Source organism: Arvicola amphibius, chromosome 1 (assembly GCF_903992535.2).
Source record: "Arvicola amphibius chromosome 1, mArvAmp1.2, whole genome shotgun sequence".
NCBI classification, from domain to species: domain Eukaryota; kingdom Metazoa; phylum Chordata; class Mammalia; order Rodentia; family Cricetidae; genus Arvicola; species Arvicola amphibius.
Genome location: NC_052047.1, coordinates 187,408,133 through 187,428,339, shown reverse-complemented (window position 1 = coordinate 187,428,339; position 20,207 = coordinate 187,408,133). Strand labels below are relative to the sequence as shown.

General features: G+C 53.5%; 1 protein-coding gene across 1 annotated transcript in view; it reads left to right on the top strand.

Annotated features, from left to right (window-relative positions):
* Col17a1 (collagen type XVII alpha 1 chain) overlaps window positions 1–20,207 on the top strand; it is a 39,218-nt gene that overhangs the window by 16,812 nt on the left and 2,199 nt on the right. Inside the window, 39 exon segments of the mRNA XM_038317972.1 lie at window positions 54–269; window positions 528–557; window positions 903–929; window positions 1,755–1,781; window positions 1,890–1,952; window positions 2,484–2,539; window positions 2,542–2,590; window positions 3,366–3,432; window positions 4,003–4,044; window positions 4,588–4,634; window positions 4,871–4,912; window positions 5,390–5,425; window positions 5,920–5,983; window positions 6,362–6,414; window positions 6,908–6,935; window positions 7,183–7,262; window positions 8,423–8,449; window positions 9,294–9,329; window positions 11,051–11,083; window positions 11,351–11,409; window positions 11,411–11,435; window positions 12,336–12,371; window positions 12,876–12,904; window positions 12,907–12,960; window positions 13,746–13,800; window positions 13,916–13,960; window positions 14,134–14,193; window positions 14,802–14,861; window positions 15,583–15,633; window positions 16,108–16,194; window positions 16,197–16,229; window positions 16,914–17,059; window positions 17,536–17,617; window positions 17,946–17,979; window positions 17,981–18,084; window positions 18,502–18,591; window positions 18,689–18,799; window positions 19,357–19,503; window positions 19,741–20,097. Coding sequence (XP_038173900.1) covers window positions 54–269; window positions 528–557; window positions 903–929; window positions 1,755–1,781; window positions 1,890–1,952; window positions 2,484–2,539; window positions 2,542–2,590; window positions 3,366–3,432; window positions 4,003–4,044; window positions 4,588–4,634; window positions 4,871–4,912; window positions 5,390–5,425; window positions 5,920–5,983; window positions 6,362–6,414; window positions 6,908–6,935; window positions 7,183–7,262; window positions 8,423–8,449; window positions 9,294–9,329; window positions 11,051–11,083; window positions 11,351–11,409; window positions 11,411–11,435; window positions 12,336–12,371; window positions 12,876–12,904; window positions 12,907–12,960; window positions 13,746–13,800; window positions 13,916–13,960; window positions 14,134–14,193; window positions 14,802–14,861; window positions 15,583–15,633; window positions 16,108–16,194; window positions 16,197–16,229; window positions 16,914–17,059; window positions 17,536–17,617; window positions 17,946–17,979; window positions 17,981–18,084; window positions 18,502–18,591; window positions 18,689–18,799; window positions 19,357–19,503; window positions 19,741–20,097 — 2,688 coding nt within the window.

The window sequence follows — 20,207 nt, the reverse complement described above, 5'->3', positions numbered from 1 at the left end:
AGGGCAAGAGGCAGACCCAGTCCTCACGGACGGTCCTCATGTGTCCATCACAGCGGAGGAGGTGAGGAAGCTCAAAGCCCGGGTGGACGAGCTGGAGAAGATCAGGGTGCAATATTCTGAAGACAAGATGGAGAGAAGTAGCAAGGACCGCCTTCTGAGTGAGGCTCCGGGCCTGGGACCTGGATTAGGCAAAGCTGAGCTGGATGGCCGCAGCCAGGAGGTGATCTGGCTCTTCGTGAGGGACAAGCTGATGAAAGAACAGGAAAATGGTGAGAGCAGGCCAGAAACAAGGCCAGCCAGCCCAGAACTCGGGGCCTGGGTGGCCTTACTGTTGCTCTGGGGACACTCCTCAGCCTCTCTTCTCCTCCCATCCTACCCTCCATCACCCTAAGGGACAAGATGGAGCTGGGCTGGGATCCCCACTTTCGTTTGGATGGTGGTGGTGGTGGTGGTGGTGGTTGGTGGTGGTGGTGGTGGTGGTGGTGTGTGTGTATTTGTGACTGACTCAGGTCTGTTCTTTTTTGTAGGAAATCTCAGAGGAAACCCTGGTCCAAAAGGTATTGGGGTGGGGTGACCCAAACTTTCCCTTGTTCTCATATCTGCAGGGGAGGCATGAGTCCCTGGGACTGGAATCTTTTTCTCTTTGTCCAAACAAGAGAGTGCAGATACCACCTGTCTGTCAGGAAGCTGGAAGTTAACTTTCCAGTCAGACATCACAGCAGGGTTGGGAGCCTAGGCACTGTCCAGGAGAAGCCTGGTGGTCTGCCCCGACTGCCCTAACAGGGCCCCGTCTTCTCACTGTGATACGTGGTTCCCATGTTGCCAAATGACCTTGAAACACGGGTGAGAAAGCAGCTCTTGGTTAACATACCATCTCACAGTATCTGTCTTTCTGGTTGTAGGTGACATGGGAAGTCAAGGTCCTAAAGGTAAGTATTCCAAAGACGATTTACCTTAAGCCCTGAGGAGGAGGGGGTTAAAGCAAGCAGGAAAACCCTCAGGCTGAGAAAGGCCTTTTAATAAGCTGTAGTCGGCACTTGCCTGAGGAGGAGGCTGCCTGTCCTTTTGCCCCTAGATGGACTCAAAGCCAGCTTTCCCTGAATCATATCACGAGCGTCTTGTCAACTCTAGAGTGGGAAGGAACTATGTAAAGAACCCTGGGCCCCTCCCAGAGCCTCCGATTAAGTGGATGTGGATGGGCCCAGGAGCCTTCCGTCTTCATCACCCCAAGGGATCCTGCACCCAGGGGTACCTTCCCTAAGACAGGCCCATCTCCCATCCTTGGCTCCGTTCTAACTCACTCGAATATATAAGAGACCCCAGGCAAGAAGTGGGTTCCTCCATTTGCCTGCCCTTCTCCCGTGTGTGGCTCCTTCATGGTTCCCACACACTTCCAGCCTCAGCACACTACCCTGGATTTACACCAGCACACTTCCAAGATTTACAATTCTACAGCCGTCCTGATCCTGTTTAGGACGGGAGCTGGTGGTCTGAAGCCCCAGCCTGATGAGCCAGGTAACATACAGGACTTCCGCGTGCAGCAGAACTCAGGAAAACATCATGTTTCCACTCTAATTATGTCCCAAACAATCACGGAGCCTAATGATAGAAAATGTATTTGTGGTTTTAGCAACAATTTGAACGTAACTGGATGCATTTGCTCCCTGGAAGGCCCAAATGAACCTTCTAGTGGCTCCTTAGGGGACCAGGCGACGTTTCTCCATCTGATGTCTCCTTTTCTTTCATCCCTACAGGAGACCGAGGCCTCCCTGGGGTGCCAGGTGAGTAACCTGCAGTAATTACACACACCTTTCATGTTGGGTTGGGTATGCTCAGTCGTAGCTGCCAACTCTGGAGGAAATACACACTGGGTCTTCTTATATCCACAGGTATTTCTGGGCCCCTAGGTCACCCAGGCCCAGAAGGACCAAAGGGACAAAAGGGCAGCATTGGTAAGAGCCACTTTTCTAGTCGTTTGTTTCCTCTTCGCCCTTTTTTTAAGTATTAAGGAGATCTTGTTTTAGAAGACAACAACGACCACAAAAGAGAAAGTGGGAAGTTAAATAGGGAATTTGAAGAGGGAGAGGCTGTGGCCGGCATAAGACCTAAGGACACATTCTGAGCAGAGGGGGCAGCCACAGACAAGGCTCCAACAGCAAGTTCAAAGAAAACTGGGTAGATAAGGAAGCTGACGCTAAAGAGGCAGAAGGGGTGGCCTCAGGCAGCAAGCCACGTGGGGCCTCAGGGCAAAGCCCACAGGCTTCTACTCCTGGTGTACTGAGAGTCGCTTGCAGATTCGGGACCAAGGCAGGGGGATTTTATGTATTCATTGGGTCACTCTGGTCCTGGATTGAGCAAGGCTACAGGGCAAGACAAACAACAGAGGCCTAGAAGAGGCTCTGGCCATCACTCAGCTGCGGAGAGGCTATGTGTGGGCCCTGACATGGGATTCTAACTGTGAGGCTGGCCATTTCCATCTTTAGGAGATCCTGGCATGGAAGGACCCATAGGCCAGAGAGGACTAGAAGGCCCCATGGGACACCTCGTGGTGAACCTGGGCCTCCTGGGTCTGGAGAGAAAGGGGACAGAGGTAAGAGGTGGACGCCTTACCTAGAGGACCAGCTGCATCCTTCCTTCCTTCTGCATGCTTTGGGGCAGCCTGGACTGAGCACATGCAGAGGTGGACGGTGGAGAAGCTCTGTACTAAACCCTGTAGAGACATCACTAATGATGGAATATGGCCAGGCTAAGAAACAGGCTGTGATCTGTGATCTGGGGACTTAACCAGAGAAAGAAGTCTCAGGGATGTGGCCTTTCCAGAGAGGGTGAAGAGCAAAGCCGGGTCAAGGTAGAGAACAGAGAGCAGCAGAGCCAGGAACACAGCCAGGTGTGGGTGAAGGTGAAGCTCCCTGGCCTCTGCGGGCTGAGACTCAGCAGGGCCAAAGGCAGAAGGACTGAGTCAGTAGCCTAACACTTCAGAGGGTTGGGGAGGTTTGGAATTCAGCTCCTTAACCATGAGATTGACTTTATGGGGAAACTGAGAAGGGCACCAGGAGTTGTTTGGTGCCAAAAAACACTGAAGGGAAGCTTTCGGAGCCACATTCTCTTAAAAAATAAAAGGGTCGCTCAAGTAAGTCACTGCTGGATCCTGGCAAAGACCCACACGGCCCCTTAGAATGAGCCAGTATTTGTTGAGTGCTAGCTATGTGCGAGACCTCTCTGGGCGGGGAAATGAAGGTTGTGGCCTCACAGAGGTACCAAATGATCCCCAGTTCATTGGCCAAGTGGAAAATCTCGCTTCCAAACCTGACTGCCAACTGGTAGGTGGGGCTTTCTCAACATATTTCTTCTATCTCTCTCCTCAGGGATTGCAGGAGAACAAGGCCCTCGGGGCCTTCCGGGTGTCCCAGGTTCTGTGGGTCCCAGAGGTATGCCAGAAAGACCACCCCAAGCTTGCAGGGAGGGTCCACTTCAAGAGGGAACAGGTCCTGGGCTCTCCAATAGTGCTGCTTGACAGCCCCAGATTTGTACAGGATGACCACAAAGTTTTCTTCCAAAGGGGAGTTCTGAGTGTCAAGACTCTGGGCTACGATTCTTACTTATTAGTGGGGCTTGGAACACATTTCTGTTTCTGTTCAGTGGCACGTTAAGTGGTGTCTAAGCAACTGGACAGATTATACCAGGACCAGAAACCAGATGATTGCCCTGCTGACTGGGACCCATTTACACACACAATGCAGCAAGTGCTTGATGGCCAGCTGCACCCTTCTCTTTACCTCAGATCTGCCCTCAGGATCTTAGGAGAAGCAAAGGTCTCTGACCCTGCCAAGCTCGGGCTCCCCTAAAGGAGGACATGTTATAGGGTCAGCACCGACCCCTCTGGTCCTAGAAAGACCCCCAAGGCCATTAGAATGAGTTCCTCATACTTCACAGGCCCTTGATACTAGGGTTACTGTCCCAGCCAGTCCTTGGCCTTCTGATTGTCTCTCCCCTGTTTCTCAGGTCCCAAGGCTCTCCTGGTCCCCAGGGACCCCAGGTAAGTGTGCTGCTTCTTGTGAAAATCCTCTGGCTTCTGTGGTAAAGAAAGGGCTGTGAAAAGGAAAACCAAACATTTTTAAAAGCCAAAGAAGTGGTTACAGAGAGAGCCTACTGTACATGCAAAATGAAAGTCCACAGTGTACCACTGTGGCCGAGCTTGGGTGTCCTGGCAGGTCCTGGCAAATCATGTCTGGACTGGTGTCAGGCCTGAGACCTCCCAGCAACTTCACCAATAGGAAGCTCCCATCCTGCCTCTGCTTTGTCCCATATGGGACAAGTAAGCCATCTGCTACCCTGAGAGCTTGAGCTGCAGGCAGTGTCTCTGTTAGGACCCTTTGGGATTCTAATGTCCGAGCCTGGTGACTAGCAGGAACAGGGAATGTGGGCCAGGGTTGGGCCGGCAAGATCAGGGTGGGATGAGGAGTCCATGGGAAGCAGCCCTCGATTTCATGTGTGCATCTGTGTGTGCACGCACAAGTATACATGGTGTTTCCATCCCTTCCAAAGATGGAACACTCACCTGATTGTCTGTTTTCCCCGTGGGGGCAGGCTCTGTGGGTCCCAAGGACTCCGAGGTGAAGTGGGACTCCCTGGTGATCAAAGGTAAGCTGGGGGAGGGGCAGGGAGTCAAAGGACTCTGTGGAGACCTCTCATTCAAGAGGGAATCGGGGTTCAGGGCTCAGAGAGATCTGATGGACACGACCCACAAGCTACGAAGTGCAAGAGGCGGAGGTGAAGCCAAGATGGGTGGGGAAACTTTCATCAGAGACCAGACACTGACCCTCTCTGGTCGTCCCCACACGAACTTTGCCACCAAGGTATCTGTTTTTCCTTGCAGGTGACAAAGGACTTATGGGACCACCGGGCACCAAAGGTATACTGTTCCCACCGCTGCTCCCATCTGCTCCCAGACACCCAGAACAACCTGTGCACAGATCCAGGAGCACACATGACTCTGGCTCTGGGCTCTGGGGATGAGAGGGAGCTGAGAGTTTCATTCTTCTCCTCAGAAGGGAACTGAGGCACAAAGAGGGGAAACACAGTGCCCACATCACATAGTCAGGGTTGGGTTGCTCTCTACGGTGGTGAGGCAGCACATTGCCAGGTGTCTGCCCTCTGGTCTTGTCTTCTTTGTGCCCAGGACACCTGTGTGTGCCACAACAGAGGTTGTGGGGGGAACCAGTTGGTGGATTGGGGGTGGGTGGTGGGTGGGTGGCTCCTCTAGCTTCGTCAGTGCAGGGACTTCACACCAGCATCCTGCTGCAGCTGCCTCACAGGGCCCCAGACATGGGGCAAGATGGCTTCCGTTGCTTTCAGCTAATTCTTCCTCTCCATCCCCGCATTTGTTTAGGTGACCAGGGTGAGAAAGGACCCAGAGGCCTCACAGGTCAGTCCAACCCAGGAATTTAAGGTCTAGCAGTCACCAGAAGTGGGACAAACACAAAAAGATGGGGGTTGAACCCAGATGGAATCCATCCGCCTTGATCCGTTGTCTGTTTGATGCAGAGGTTATACCTGTCTTAGGTTCTTTGGAAACTGACTGGGAAATATTAAGAATCAATTCCCAAGCAGCACCAAGCGCTGGCTGCTCACCCTCTCAGCTGCTCACCTCCTGCCCACTGCACGGAATTCATAATGCTTTGACCACAAAGGGTAGCTGCTGTTTCCAGGGATATCAGACTTATACACGAGCTTCTGAACCAGTCTGAGCCTGCTGCCCATGGGGTGGGAGGGATAGGGCGGGTCCTGACTGTGGCATCAAGGCAGAGGGTGCCTCTCTCAGCTCCTCTGGAGGAGGAGAAGCAGGCATACGCAATTCTACCTCGGTGGAAGCATGCATAGCTTGTTAGCCTCCGGCAGCGCTCCTTTGTCTCTTTGCAGGGGAACCTGGCATGCGAGGTTTGCCTGGAGCCGTGGGTGAGCCCGGAGCCAAAGTGTGCAATGGGTAAGTGTCCACAAAGACAGGCGACAGTTTTGAGCTGGACACCCTCCTGGGCTCTTCTAGACATAGTTTTCCTGGGAATTTCTCCCGCTCTGGAATAAGCAATGGTCCTCCTTCCTGGTGATTTTCTGTCTGCTAAGAACTGACAGGGGCCAAAGTTTGGTGAGCCCCCAAGTAGCCCACCTCAAGGTAGTGCCAAAGCCAGATCCAGACCGCCACCTTTTGACTAGCTATTACTGAGATGTCTATGCCAGGAGAGGAAGCACCAGGATGCCTGGTCCCCAGGCTGAGTCCCAGTGAAGCTCAAGCCCCACCAACAAGGATGAGGCCCTCACACCTCCATTCACTTAAGGAGACATAGTAAGTGCTTACTGTCCACAGGACAAGTGAACTACTGGCAAGGGGCATAGCTCGCCCCCTCAAGTTACCACAAAGTTTGTGATGGGTGACGGGATCGTGAGAGGCACAGAGAACGAGAATACAATCAGAGAAGAGATTGTGAAGGACAAAGGAAGGGTATTTCAGATGTTCCTAAACATTTAGGAAGCATTTCATCATGGGCCACTTTGGAAAAACTATCCCCTGCTGAGGAGACAGAGGTGTGGCTAGTGAGACCAGCCAGAGGGCTCCACTTTAGAAGGTCAGCCAGTTAGAACTATGCTTAGAACAGAGGTTGACAAGGGTCTAAAGGACCCCAGGTAATGGGGGGACAGGGTTGTCCCAGCAGGGGAATGCTGTTGAGGAGAGGAGGCTGTACCCGGGGTACCCCACAACAAGCTTCTGAGCTTGACAGCCAACAGTGATAGCTGCATAAGGCCTTCCAGCTAGGAGACGGTGCGCTCCAGGCTTACTAGGACAGGACGAGAGAGGGGTCCCAGAACTACCCCCCAAGAGTGCCTGACAGACTTTGCTTTTCTGCTTTACCAGGTCCTTCTGGCCCTGATGGACAGCAAAGGCCCCAGAGGTTAGTCACTGCTCGGTGGTCTTCAGTCTCACCAGGCCGCCCATGTCTGCCCCTCCCAACCCTGCCTTCACCCCCACATGCATAAGCTGGGCCCTCCATCCTAATGACAAAGGGGCATGCACCATGTGGTCACGGGACCTCCTCCTACCTATCTGCCATCCTGCCAGCATGTCACCCAGGAAAACCTGCTGACTCAGAGGTGCTTTCCCAAGGGAAAGACATTTCCATTTCTCATGCTCTCTGCAGGTGAGCAAGGTCTGACAGGGATGCCTGGAACCCGAGGCCCACCAGGACCCTCTGGAGACCCAGGAAAGCCAGGTAACGAGACAGGAAATGGAAGTCACAGTCTTTTGAGTGTGTGTGTGAGAGTCAGGAATGTTCAGGTGTATATGTGCACTCTCGAGGATGCAGTAGGCTCATGGGTGCTTCATCGCATGTATGCATAAGCCTTATCCCATCTCGGTGGAAGACTCCAACAGCAAGTTGTGCTGACTGATGTGGGCCCAGCATCAGTCACCGAGTCTGGACATTTGGAAAAGAGAGACTAGCCGATGAAAGCAGGGTGCTCTAGGAACGAGGTGCTCTTAAAGTTGCAGACTTGAACAGCCGGGCAGTGGTGGTGGCACATGCCTTTAATCTCAGCACTCAGAAGGTAGAGGCAGGCAGATTTCTGTGAGTTCAAGGGAAGCCTGATCTACAAAGCAAGTCCCAGGACAACCAGAACTGTTACAACAGAGAATCCCCCCTGTCTCAAAACACAAAAAGCAAACAAGAAAACTGCAGACTTGAACTCAGCTTCATATCTTGCCCAAGCTTTTCCCTGTCTCCTCTCCTGGTGCTGTGCCTAGGCCTTCACCAGTATCTACCAATCGAGAGGAGAAGCCTTCTTTAGTATCTCCACTGAGGGGCCAGACAGCAGGATTTCTCAGGTCTGTGGGAAAGAGCAAATCAGAAGCAGGCAAGGCGACCATTTCCCCAGGCTCTGAGAACACAGGACACCTGACTCCTTGGCTTGGTGCTTAGGTGAACTGTAAGAGAGGGGATGGTGGCAGCATTTGGCATCGTGTGTGTGTGTGTGTGTGTGATGTGTGTGTGTGTGTAGCTTTCTAGGTTACTGGCTCTCTATATTCCTGAAAACATCTAGAACCCAAATGGGCTTATATCAGATATTTACATAACAACTCATAACAGTAGTAAAATTACAGTTATGAAGTAGCAGCGAAAATAGTTTTGTGGTTAGGGGTCAGCACGGCATGAGGAGCTGTGTTTAAAGGGATGCAGCATTTCACGGCAAAACTCACAGAGTTGCTATCTGCCGAGTGACGAGGGCTCCAGATTACACCGCTGTGAGGCTTGTCCTCCCGTGTCCTCTGACCCCTTTGGCTGTCGTGCACACCAGCTCCTGCAGGCAAGGCTTGTGATTCCTTGGGGACACTCCTAACCCTTCAACTCTTGGCCCCATGTCTTCTTTTCTGCAGGTCTCACAGGACCCCAAGGACCTCAGGGTGAGTCATCCAGTCCCAGCTTCCACCTCCTCCCAGGCCAGACACTTTGGCCAGTGCCTCTAGTCATGTGAGCCTGGCTTCCTGCTCACAACTCCAGCAACACAGGCTCAGGTTCTGTCATAGTGAGTTCTGAAGAAGCACCATAAGAAAAAAACACACAGAGAACAATCTAGACGGCTTTCTGGTGTCAGTGATTCAGATCCTGTTCGTGCTGGGTTCTGCCCTCATCTGGTGCAGGAATGCTAGGAGAAGACCCAAGCCTCAAGGAGTCTACTGGCCAGGAATTCTCTTAGCCAGCCAACCCAGGTTCCCTATGGCATGGAGGGAGCACGTGCTGCCCTGCATGGCACTGGCTCCCAAGGTTCCCTTGGGGACAATGGCTGTGGTTAAAGCCCCTGTAAAGCCGAGTTGGTTTTTATTGTCTTCACCACGCCCAGGCCCTAATTTTCTAAAGGCAATTGGTCAAAGATTCATAGTGAAATCGAGTCCAGGCTACCCAAAGGTCCTCAGCTGCTGCTGCCCTAGACAGGGAAAGGGACAGTGGCAGCTTTGCAGTCCAGAGGGTAGGAAATCCCTAGGATGCTTCTGCCTGCTTCAACCCATGCCTGATGTGCCTCCATTGCCCAGAAACAGACCAGGGATCTGGGAGAGAAGCCCTCACTCTCACTCCAGGTACTCAAGGCAAGACCTGAGTCCTGCTGCCTCGATCAGGCAGCCAGGGTGGCCTGGCTGAGAGGCAGAATGCTGGCTACTGCCAGAGAGAAGAGAGGGATGGGAGGGCGGACACTCACAGCTGCCTGCCAGGCTTTGGTCATCCTGACTGACTTATGTTTAATCACATTAGGACTTCCTGGTAGCCCTGGCCGACCGGGGACTAAAGGTATGTGACTTTTCCCAAGAAGGTTTCTTTGGGTTTTTTTTTTTCTTTGCATCAGCCATTTTAACAGCTGGAGATGGTTGGCAAGAGGGAGGTCTGCTCTGACCAGAGCCTGGGACCAACAGTGGCATCTAGTGGCTCCGACTGAAGGCGGGACGGTGGGAGCTCTGAGATTTGTGCACAGCCCTCCTGGCCCTGAGTCCTCAGGCGCCTGTTCTCACCAGCTATCCGTTCTCAGACTAAGACTCATTTTCGTGTTCCCAGGCCCTTGTGGCAGGAAGATAGGACAGGAACCTGCTGGTCCCTAAATTTTCCAAGTCCTTGTTTTCTGCTAAAATACTCCGTCACCTAGGCTCATCCCCACTACTTTCTGAGACTAGAGGCTACCCTTGGTCTCAACCTCCCACCCTGTCCCAGGTGTGACCAAGGACATCAGATCTGAAGAAACAGCTGTCTACACAGGAAGGAAGGGGTGTTTCCACCCCGCTAACAAAGTCCAAGAACTGAAAGGGGTCTAGGTAGCGCAATGCAGAACCGCCTGGGTACATAGTGGCACTCTAGTTCAGTCCTGCCCATCAGACCCCAGGCCCCGAGCAGGCAAGGCATGCAGGGACTCAGGGACACACACTGTCTCCACACTCCTGAACTCTGACACTTCTGGCCATAAGCACTCATGGTTCACCCTAGAAAAAAAATTTAAAAAACTATTATTTCCAATGAGCAGTTGAACCAAAAAGATATTTTGAGGATAAATGAATGTAACCCCCCCCCCAAAAAATGACAGTTGAGTTCATACTTCCTAGGACAGCAAGTCTCTAGTGGCTTCAGTAGGCCTCATAGGTTTAGGGATAGCGCCACAGACTTCCTCTGTGACTTCCTGTCCAAAGGAGATGCACTACAGTGAAAGTTATCAATCGCTAGGCTGTGTTCTCAGAACAAACTCAAGTACTTTCTCCTGCTGTGACCTTGACACCCTGCTGGAAGGAACATCAACAAAGCACCAAGAGGAAACCAAAGCCACCTTTTCACTGAAGAGTCCCTGGGAGGACCCCGGGTCAATGAGCCACATTCTTTTAGCTCTTTGAGTAAAACTGGAGGCTTCAAACATGGCTGACAGGCTCTTTCACACTGAGCCTGGCTCCCAGCCCCAGGATCTCTCCCATGATCTACCTTCTCCTCTGGTGTCCTCCAGTCGAGAGGTGCACGAGCGGTGGGCGTGCGTGGGACACACAGAATCCATGTCCCTGTCCCTGGACGACCTTCACTCACACATTTTCTTCACCTTGTATCTAACTCGGGATCACCCAGCTGGGCCAATTGCCAGAACCCTCTCGTGTGGCCCCAGTCTGTCTGTCCCCCCGCCCCAGGAACTAGAATGTACATACGAGATCATGGCTTTTAATGTACCCTTGACCTTCAGAAAATATTCTCCACCTATGGCCATTACAGGAAGAAAAGGTGGGGCAGAGGTGTTGAGAATGAGTCTCCTGTTAGCCCATTCCAGCCTCATGGAAGGGGCGAACTCTCCATAGCCTCCCAGAAAACTCTTCTCTGAGAGACGAGTGATGCGCTGGGCTCAGTGCTCCCTGGGCTCCCATCACATTAAATCCCATTAGCCTGAGGGCCCGAGGACCACAGGTGGCTCTCCAACGCAATCAAAAACGTGGAGCGTGATTTATCAAGCCACTGATTGATCCTCTTGTCTACTCTTCTCATCTCCCCAGGTGAACCTGGTGCTCCAGGCAGAGTCATGACTGCAGGGTAAGCAGCCCGGGAGAGGCGCACTCCCTGAGTTCTATTTGCCTGGCATACCCTGGGCCATGGCCTAGCTGGGCCTCCATGTCAGCAAGCAGGTGGGTGGGTGCTTAGGGAGGGACAGAGGTGAGCTCTGTGGGTTAGCACAAGGAAGGGGAGGGATGTCAGGGGTGGGAGACCGAGTCTGGCTGCTGCACCTGCGGCCCACTGGGGGCTGGCACCCCTGAAGGGCAGGAGTGGGGCTCAGTGCTCCATGTCCCTTCTGTTTCCAGAGGGGTCATCAACAATCACTGTCCCTGGACCCTCCGGACCTCCCGGTGCCATGGGACCCCCCAGGACCTCCAGGGACTCCAGGTCAGTCTGTCTGCTTGCTCTAACCCAGTCAACAGCAGGTTATAGATGCAATGGATTCTAGCCACATTTGTTTCAAATCCTGACAGCAAGGGCAGGAACTGGGGGAAGAGAGAATAGGGGGCTCCAGAAAGCCCATGCTCGCAACATGGGGACCCCTCTAGCATCTGCAGATGAGAAGCTGAGACCAGAGCGGGTGAATTACATGCCTAGGTCACAACAGCAACCAACAGCAGGGTAGGGTGTAGGCCCCCGCAGCTGGACCAATCAGAAGGAAGGCTCTAGAACTCTTTGTTTCTTAGAAACACAAATGCCAGTGCTCTGTGAGGGGGACGCACCCCCAAATCCTCCAGCAGCGTGAGACGGCTGCAGGAAATATGGGGAAGCCGTGAGGGGGTGGCAGCGTCGTTATTGAAGAGTTCCACTGTTCGGGGCCATGTAAGAGCGCTGTGGTGTGGATTACATAATCTTATAAATAGATGATTAAAAACCCTGCCGAAATGAACAAAACAAAACAAAAAGCCAAGCACTTGAGGATGGTTTCCTGTTTTCCCCCCAAACCCTTGCTGATCTTGTATGTGCTTAATTATTTAAAATACTTATATCCAAAGTAAATACATGATTTATACCCAATGCAAGTATGCTCCAGTGAGTGTGGGGACATTTTGAGATAATGTCCCCAGCCAATAAGAGACAGCTCTGCCACCTCGGGGTCACCTTTCTGTCATAGTCTTACAGGACTGGACCTAGGGTTTCTAATCAGTCCTGACACAGCCAGCTAGTCCCCGCTCCAGGAGGATGCCTGTGGATCCCCAAAACCCCTGCCCTTTCCTCCGCTTTCTCCTGTGACCCCCAGAGTGAGGGTAGGATTTAGCCTTTTTTGTAATTCATAACTGTTTCCAGGTCCCGCCGGCCCTGCTGGTCTCCCAGGACAACAAGGTATGTCCCAACCTGTAAAATCCTAGGCTGTGGGCTGAGTCGCAGGGACATTCTTCCCAGGTGGGGTTGAAGTGTCTGGATGTTAGAGAAAGAGGGAGATGTGTGCTTTGGAAGAAACAGCAGGGCCTTTCCTCATCCCTCCCATTTCTCTGAGAGGGTTGGGGTCCTCAGGACAGGAGGCCCAAGGACGCTCTGTGGTATCCTGGTCAAGGTTAGGCAGACTATTTTCATAGCCTTACTGTCCAGAGATTTCGCCATGTAGTACAAGTACAGTGGACTTTGGGAGAACTGACCCAAGTCATCACGGGTTTTTGGCCACAGGCCGAAGGAGCAGCCATCAGTGGCCTGGCCCCTGCTTTACTTTCTTTTTTTGGTTCAGCTGGAATCAGCCTCTCTTCTCCAGGTCCTGTCCTTCCTTGACTAGGCCCTATCCTGTATCTGGTCCTACCCTGGAGTTTTCCTCTGCAGGCAGTGTGCACCCTAATTCTGCTGTCTTCCCCACAGGCCCACGAGGGGAGCCAGGACTTGCTGGGTGACTCATTCAATAAGCAGTGGTAGCTCCATCTCCGAGGTCCTCTCTGCCCCGTGAGTGCAACCGCTGTCCAGGGCAGGTGTCGCGTGGGGAGGGGATGGAAGATGAGGACCGTGGTGGCAGGGCCTGGGCAGCTGCACCAGTTGAGTCATTGCAAAGTCTCATGTCACAATGATCATGTTCCCTGCTCTGCCATGGAAGCTGGGAAGAATGGCAGGGTCTGTCGCTGTGAGAGGCACAGTCACACAGATGGGGCAGCTGACAGGCTCTGGGCTTCCATCAGGACCGGGGTCAGATCAGACCTCGGGAGTGAGTATGGTTGGCAGGAGTCACCTGAACTCAGAGAACAATGATGAGGAGCCTTGGATTCTCAGTCCGCAGGCGGGCTGACACTTGTGGCCTCCCGTCCACAAAGCTCTTTCAAGAGCCCAAGGGGGGATTGCAGCTGGGCCACCCCCTGACCGCTTTTGTCGTCGATACACTAGAGGCTCAGTGTTTGGTGGCATCTTGCTGAGTCTGAGTCATCTCAGCACCTCTGTGGTGCAGGTCTCAGTGACCCTGGTCTCTGGAGGGGAAACAGACAGAGAGAGGTTAAAAAGTTGCCTGGAGTTGCCAGCTTGGCTCTACAGAATGGGGACCGAGCTCTGGTTGGCTAATGCAGAAGTCCACTCCCCTGACGTCAGTTTGCATCCACCCTGCTTCTACCTAGGGGCGTCTCAGCAGATGGGGTCCTAGGGGGTGTTGTGCAGTCAGGGCCTGGGTGGCAGCCCCAAGACTAGCCATCCTGGTGAGAGATCGGGAACATGATGAGAGCCTTCACTTTCTATTTGCTTCCTCTACAGAAGGGTGTTGACTTACGAGGTCCCCCTGGTCCACCTGGCCCACGAGGGCCACCAGGTAAGGTCTTGTTGATCTTGGGAGTTGGGGACATGAACATTTTATGAGGAAGCTCAGATACTGCTCTCAGGAGTTAACCAGCCCTCTAAGACCAGCACATTCTCTGCCCCTACAGGGCCTTCCATCCCAGGCCCCACCAGGACCCAAGAGGCCCCCCCAGGTGAGAACTGAACTCCTTGTCGGGGAGAGGACAAGGACAGGGGAAGTGGGAGACCAGGAGACCCAGAGCCTTGCCTTCTGGCTCTCAGGAAGAGCATCCCTGCCTCCTCCCCCAGACAGAGGGGCGGCTGACTCACCCCCTGGTCCTACTGAGTCCTGGGCTTCTTTACCCAGGGGAAGGTGTGCCAGGTCCACCCAGGCCCACCAGGATCTTTCCTGCCTGGACTCAGGTAAGTTTGGGACATCCAGTCACACCCATTCCTCCCTCAGACCCAGCCTGACTGTGGTCTCAGCAGCTGCGACCTTCCTGACTGGCTCCCCAGACTGCTCCATTCTGAATTTTTGAGGGGAGAATCAATACAGAATCCCACCTTTATCTGCCGCATGTGGGGAATATGCTCCGTCAGCGCAGCTACAACTGGGAACCTGATTAGAAGGGAGAGCCAGGTCTGCTCTTGGAGACCCTGGGGTGAGCAGGAGGCTTGGTTCCTGCCCTCAGAGAGCAGGGAGTTGATAAAGCAGGAAAGGTGCCCGCACACAAATACGAGCAACAATGTTAACCAACGATGTATGGAAATAACCTAAGATTAAGCACTAGGCCAGAACAAGGCCCCGGAGAAGATCCGTTCCACCCACAACATCCCCTCTTACCCGACCTGTCTACCTAGTCATCTTTTCATTCATTCACATGCCAACCTTTTGAGCATGCAAACATCTTACAAAACCCATACACGTAGGAAAGGGGTTGACTGAGCATCTACAGCGTGTGCCCAGTACTGTGCCAGCTTCTGCTTCCCCAGGAGCACCTCATCCACACTCCTGATGTTTCTTTCTCCTCGCAGAAACCCTCTTCTCTGGCCGTCCTCGGGTCCACCTGGCCCCCAGGTCCAAGGGAGACCAAGGTAAGATCGTGTCTCGGGGATCCCAGAGACCAGTGTCCTCTGCTCATCTGCCTGGTGGTCAAAGCATTTAGACGAGGCCGGGGCAGGACCAAGGGCACTTCTGCCAGGCTCAGCAGCCTGCAGCGTGGGGATGGGAGTGAGAGAGTGGCAGGTGGTCAGAAACTCTGCCAGCAGTCTCCACCCGACAGAGATACCCCAGGTTGTCATACTCCAGCGCCAGCCTCCGTCCCCTTCTCACAGTGTCTCTGGTGTCCTCTACAAGACCCTCCAGGCCTCAGAGGGCATCAGGCAACATCAAACACAAACCTGGGGTAGGGGCAGGTGGCAAGAGCTGACCCCCGAGAACTCTGAGCTTCTTCAAAGTGCATTTGGTCCACACAAGTAGATCAGAGTCCCTGTGAATAGCTAAGTATGTACAAGCCTGAATGCGGTGCTGGTGTGTGTGCGTGCGTGTGTGCATGCATGTGTGCATGCTTATGTGTGTGTGTGTGTGTGTGTGTGTGTGTGTGTGTGTGTGTGTGTGTGTGTTTACTGCTCAGAGAGGGATGCAGGCACAGCAATTGTGGATTTTAGAGCGCCTCCCCATTAGGGAACACATGGTTATTTTTACAAGTAAGATTGTAGTAGACAAGGAATGATTGCTGAGCCACCCACGAAGGGTGCTAAACTTACTAGGCCTGGAGGAGGTGGTACAAACAGGGTTTCTCGGTTTGGATTGCAGGTGATCCTGGTGTCCCAGGTACTCCTGGCATCCCTGGTGGTCACTCTCATGGTAAGAACTAAAAGAGAATAAGTTCTTCCATCTCCAAGTGAGACTGGGGGTTCCAGTGAGGATGGTGATGCCTCCGTTCATCTCCTCGTCTCTGATTTCCATGGTAACTCGGTAGCTCCTCAGAGGCTCTACATGAGCTACCTTTAAGGAGGCCAGCAAGCTTGTGGGGGAATGGAAGAAAAGGTGCGTGCGCATCTGTAGTTAGTGGACCCAAAGCTGAGAATGCAGGCAGGCCTGGGAGCTTGCAGGTCGTCTGAGAGAAGGGAGGCTGTGGAGGCCGAGAGACTGCGGAAAGGAAAGGGCCAGGTCTGGCCTGGGGTCAGCACCCAGCTCTGCACCCTTAAAGATGTGGCCCTTCCATTGTTAGCTTCCTGTCTTCTCTACAGACAAAGCCTGAGACCAGGCAGGGACACAATGCCTGGGCCCGACCCAGAGTGAAGAAACCTAGTCAGGGACCCTTTCTCCTCGCTGCAGGTGGATCATCCAGCACTACGTACATGCAGGGCCCACCTGGCCCTCCGGGGCCCCCTGGGCCTCCAGGCTCCCTCAGTGGCTCTGGCCAGGAATCCAGCACTACATCGCAGAGTACATGCAGAGTGAGTGCCTGACACCCGCCTTGGGAAGGAGACTGAGGAGAAGGAGAAGGGGTGTTGGGGGTAGTCATCTATGTGGCAGGCCCACGTCTTCCACCCATGAAGTCTGGCCTGCAGGTCCAGAGCTGGCCAACATACCTGTCCATAATATGCTGCGTCTTCATCCTACCTGGAGCTCTACACATGCACGGAAATGAATATACACATATGCACGCACACACACATTTTCAAAAGTGTTCATGCCCCTCCCATCGCTGGTATGAGTGATATATCACATGGATGGCTGACTATAGAGTCTTGTCGGCCCAAACCCCTCATGGACAGAGCAGGCCTTAGCCTCAGGTTCTCTATCAGCGGCAAAGCAGTCCAGGCCACTAAGAGAGACTTACATAGATCTAATCTACGTGGGAATTAGAAGTAGAAAAAGACAAGATCTCCTGAGTAAATTGGGAGCATGGAGACTCCTTGGGGGAGGGTTGAAAGGGGGAGGGGAGAGGCAGGGAGGGGAGCAGAGAAAAATGCAGAGCTCAATAAATATCAATTAAAAAAAAGCAAGCAGTCCAGGCCCCCTGCTAGCCATGGCTCAGGCCCTATGTGGACCAGGACAGACTCTCTCCTCCACCTGTGACCATAGGGAGGTCGGATGCTCTTGGCCACAAGCTTGACTGTTCATTCCTTTGTTGGCAGGTGACAGCATCAGGTCTTACCTCTCTGGAGTTCAGGGTCCTCCAGGCCCACCAGGTCCTCCAGGGCCTGCCCTCACCATCACAGGAGAGACTTTCGACTACTCCCAGCTGGCAAGCCAGGTGGTGAGCTACTTGCGGAGTAAGTCTGTCAGTCTTCAGTGCTCTGATACCCTCCTCCTAAAGCATCCCCCGGATCCCCAGAACCACATCTCTCAATGCACTGGGCATCGCACCCCTCCCCTGACTATATAACCTTTGATTCCACATTCATCATAGTTGGGTCACAGGGCCGAGCTTCAGCAAACATTGTATTGCTGGGAACAGGCATGATGGGGCCAGCATGAAACTCATTTAAACTAGCATGCTCCCAAGTACAGGCCCATCTCTGCCTCACAAGAAGAGACCCTTGCTTGACAGTATCTAGTAGGAATCAGGCTAAAGCATACTTTTAGAACATGGCATTCCCTACAAAAGCCAGAATCTCCACCCGGCCTCTTCTGGCCTCCCGAATAGCCTGAAATTGCTCCATCTGTTCATTTTGCAAGAGCATCATGACAAGTTGCCTTGACTTTCAGAGCTTTGGACATAGGGGTATGCGTCTGAGACCAAGGGGGTAACCTGAGGTCTTCTTCCCACCGCGGTCTGGCTACGGAGTCAGCTTGTCCTCTGCCTCCTCCGAAGAGATCTTGGCCATGTGCGACGTAAGTCACTGACCCACCGTGGGCTAAAGTGGGGCCTCTTTGATCTATTCCGACCTCACTTGGTGGGCAACCAGTCAAGGCTGAGCTCTGTAAGGCCTGCAAGTCCTCTGTGACACTCCACTGTTCCACCTCACTTGCTGGGTCACAAATGCATCATGGGAGAGTGAATCTCCCATCTTCCTCCACTGCAGACACCCAGAAGTATGCTGATTTCCCCCGGCCTGTGTGTGTATCCCACGGACCGAGACCTAATACTGGGAGCCAGCTCTGAGCAGGTGGACCCTGACTGGGCTTCTATGGTTGATCCAATAAAGCATACCTCTCCTTTCCAGGGAATGATGTGTGGCAGTTCCTACGTCGCACCTGGCAGCCCCCCGGGTCCCCCAGGGCCACCAGGAGTCGGTGGAGATGGGTCCCTCCTGTCCTTGGACTATGGAGAGCTAGCAGACACCATTCTCAACTATATGTCAAGTGAGTAGTCAGAAGGGACAGCATGAGGACTAGGGCATCCAATGTCACTGAAATGGCCCCACGGACCCCTCCTTACCCCCCTGCCAGCTGCACTGACCCCTGCAGGGACTGCAGTCTCCAGGGCTGTTCAGGGCAAGTCTGAGTCGCGAGCACACTTGTATATGTATGCACATTCCACATCCAGCAGCCGTCAAGCAGTGTGGACCCACACTCTGCTCAGTGCCCTCCCCATTGGGCATCACTGCCCAGACTGTCTGCATCTCTCTCCTATTCATCTTCTTTCTGATCCCCTTCTCTCCCTTCCTCAGACCCCACTCCGGCCCAAATTGCTATCTGCTCTCCTCCCTGGTAGGCCATTTGTATCTGAGCTCCGCTGTCCCATGTGAGTCCCCAACAACTTGAGACCTTGTTCCCCAGATTCTGGAATCAGTTTTGGGCATCCTGGTCCACCAGGCCCCCCTGGCCTGCCAGGAACATCCTATGAGGAGCTACTCACCATGCTCCGAGGTAAGGCCAAGCAGGGACTCCCATCTATAGGTTTGGGATGGAAACTAAACATGGGCTCAGGCTATGACCGACTCCTTACTGTCCATCCATGTCCCAGGGTCTGACTACAGGGATATCATTGGGCCTCCAGGACCACCCGGGCCACCCGGGATGCCAGGCAGCGCGTGGTCCAGCATCAGCGTGGAGGACCTCTCATCCTACTTGCACAGTAGGACACTGGGGAGCAGGGAGAGAAGGGTAGAGGGCTGTGGCCTGACCCCGCAGGCATCCTTAATCCTCGCTAGGGCCACCATGGAGAACTGACTCAGTGTGCCATTTCCTGAAGGAGCATGCACAGGGATGAACTCTGGGGCTTGAAGGGGGCCATGAGCCATGGCAGGGGAAGAAACAGGGCTCTTAACTCATGCAAGTAGCCCTTGCAGAACTCATGAGCCATGTGATCAGTCATGGAATAAGGGTTCTAATGCCTGGTAGTGAAGACCTAGGAGAACAAGATGTGGGTTGTGGGGTAGAAGGGTGTCGGGGTCCAATGTCCCCTTGGAAGCAGCCATCCCCAAATGATGTCAGAAAGGGGACACCTAGTCCTTTCTCCTCCTGCATGCAAGGGGCCCAGTAAATACCCCCCACCCTCCTCTACTCCACCCTCCACTTCCCATCTCCTTCCCTCCATCCATGGAGGGCCCACAGTAGGCCAAGGGAAAACTGAGCATCTAGTTGTCTCTGCCCAGGACCCTGACCTTCCTCATTCCCTCTCCTCCCACCCAGCTGCTGGCTTGTCCTCCATCGCTGGCCCTCCAGGCCCTCCTGGACCCCCAGGTCCTCGAGGGCCCCCAGGTGTCTCAGCAGCTCTGGCCACCTATGCAGCTGAAAACAGTGACAACTTCCGCAGCGAGCTGATTAACTACCTCACAAGTAGGTGCCTTGACATTGGTGGCCTCCTGTGCCCCCCCAGACCTCATTACTCCTGTAAGTGGCGCAGTAGGCACAAGATTGTCAGCAGGTTCAGACAAACCAGTTTCGCTACTCAACTGCATTCTTCTGTACATGTACTCTGTCACTAAGGGATTTTATTCAAACTCCAGAGACCACCCTAGCTCCCAAGTCTTTTGTTCATCGCAATCTGGGCTAATGCATCTTCCTACCCCACAGGTCCTGATGTCCGTAGCTTCATCGTTGGCCCTCCAGGCCCTCCAGGGCCCCAGGGACCACCTGGAAATGGTCACTTAAGAGAGAACTACAGCTGGGGTAGCAGCTCCTCAGCCAGACGAGGCACTTCCTACAGCTCTTCCACGGGACTAGGGGGAGCCAATGGAGGCTCCCTGGGCGAAGGTGGAGCCTTTGGTGCAGGAGATGGGGGTCCCTATGGTACTGATATCAGCCCAGGAGGAGGTTATGGGGCAGCTGCAGGTGGCACATATGGCACCAATGGTGATTCGTTCCGGGCTGGCTTCACTGGAGACCTGGATTACAACAAGCTGGCAGTGCGGGTGTCTGAGAGCATGCAGCGTAAGTTGGAACCCTTGGACCTCAGGGAGGGAGGAGCATGAGTGCTTCTTGGCACACAGTCCTCACAAACTGGCCCGTTTTTAATGAATGTGAAGATAGAAACTGTAGAA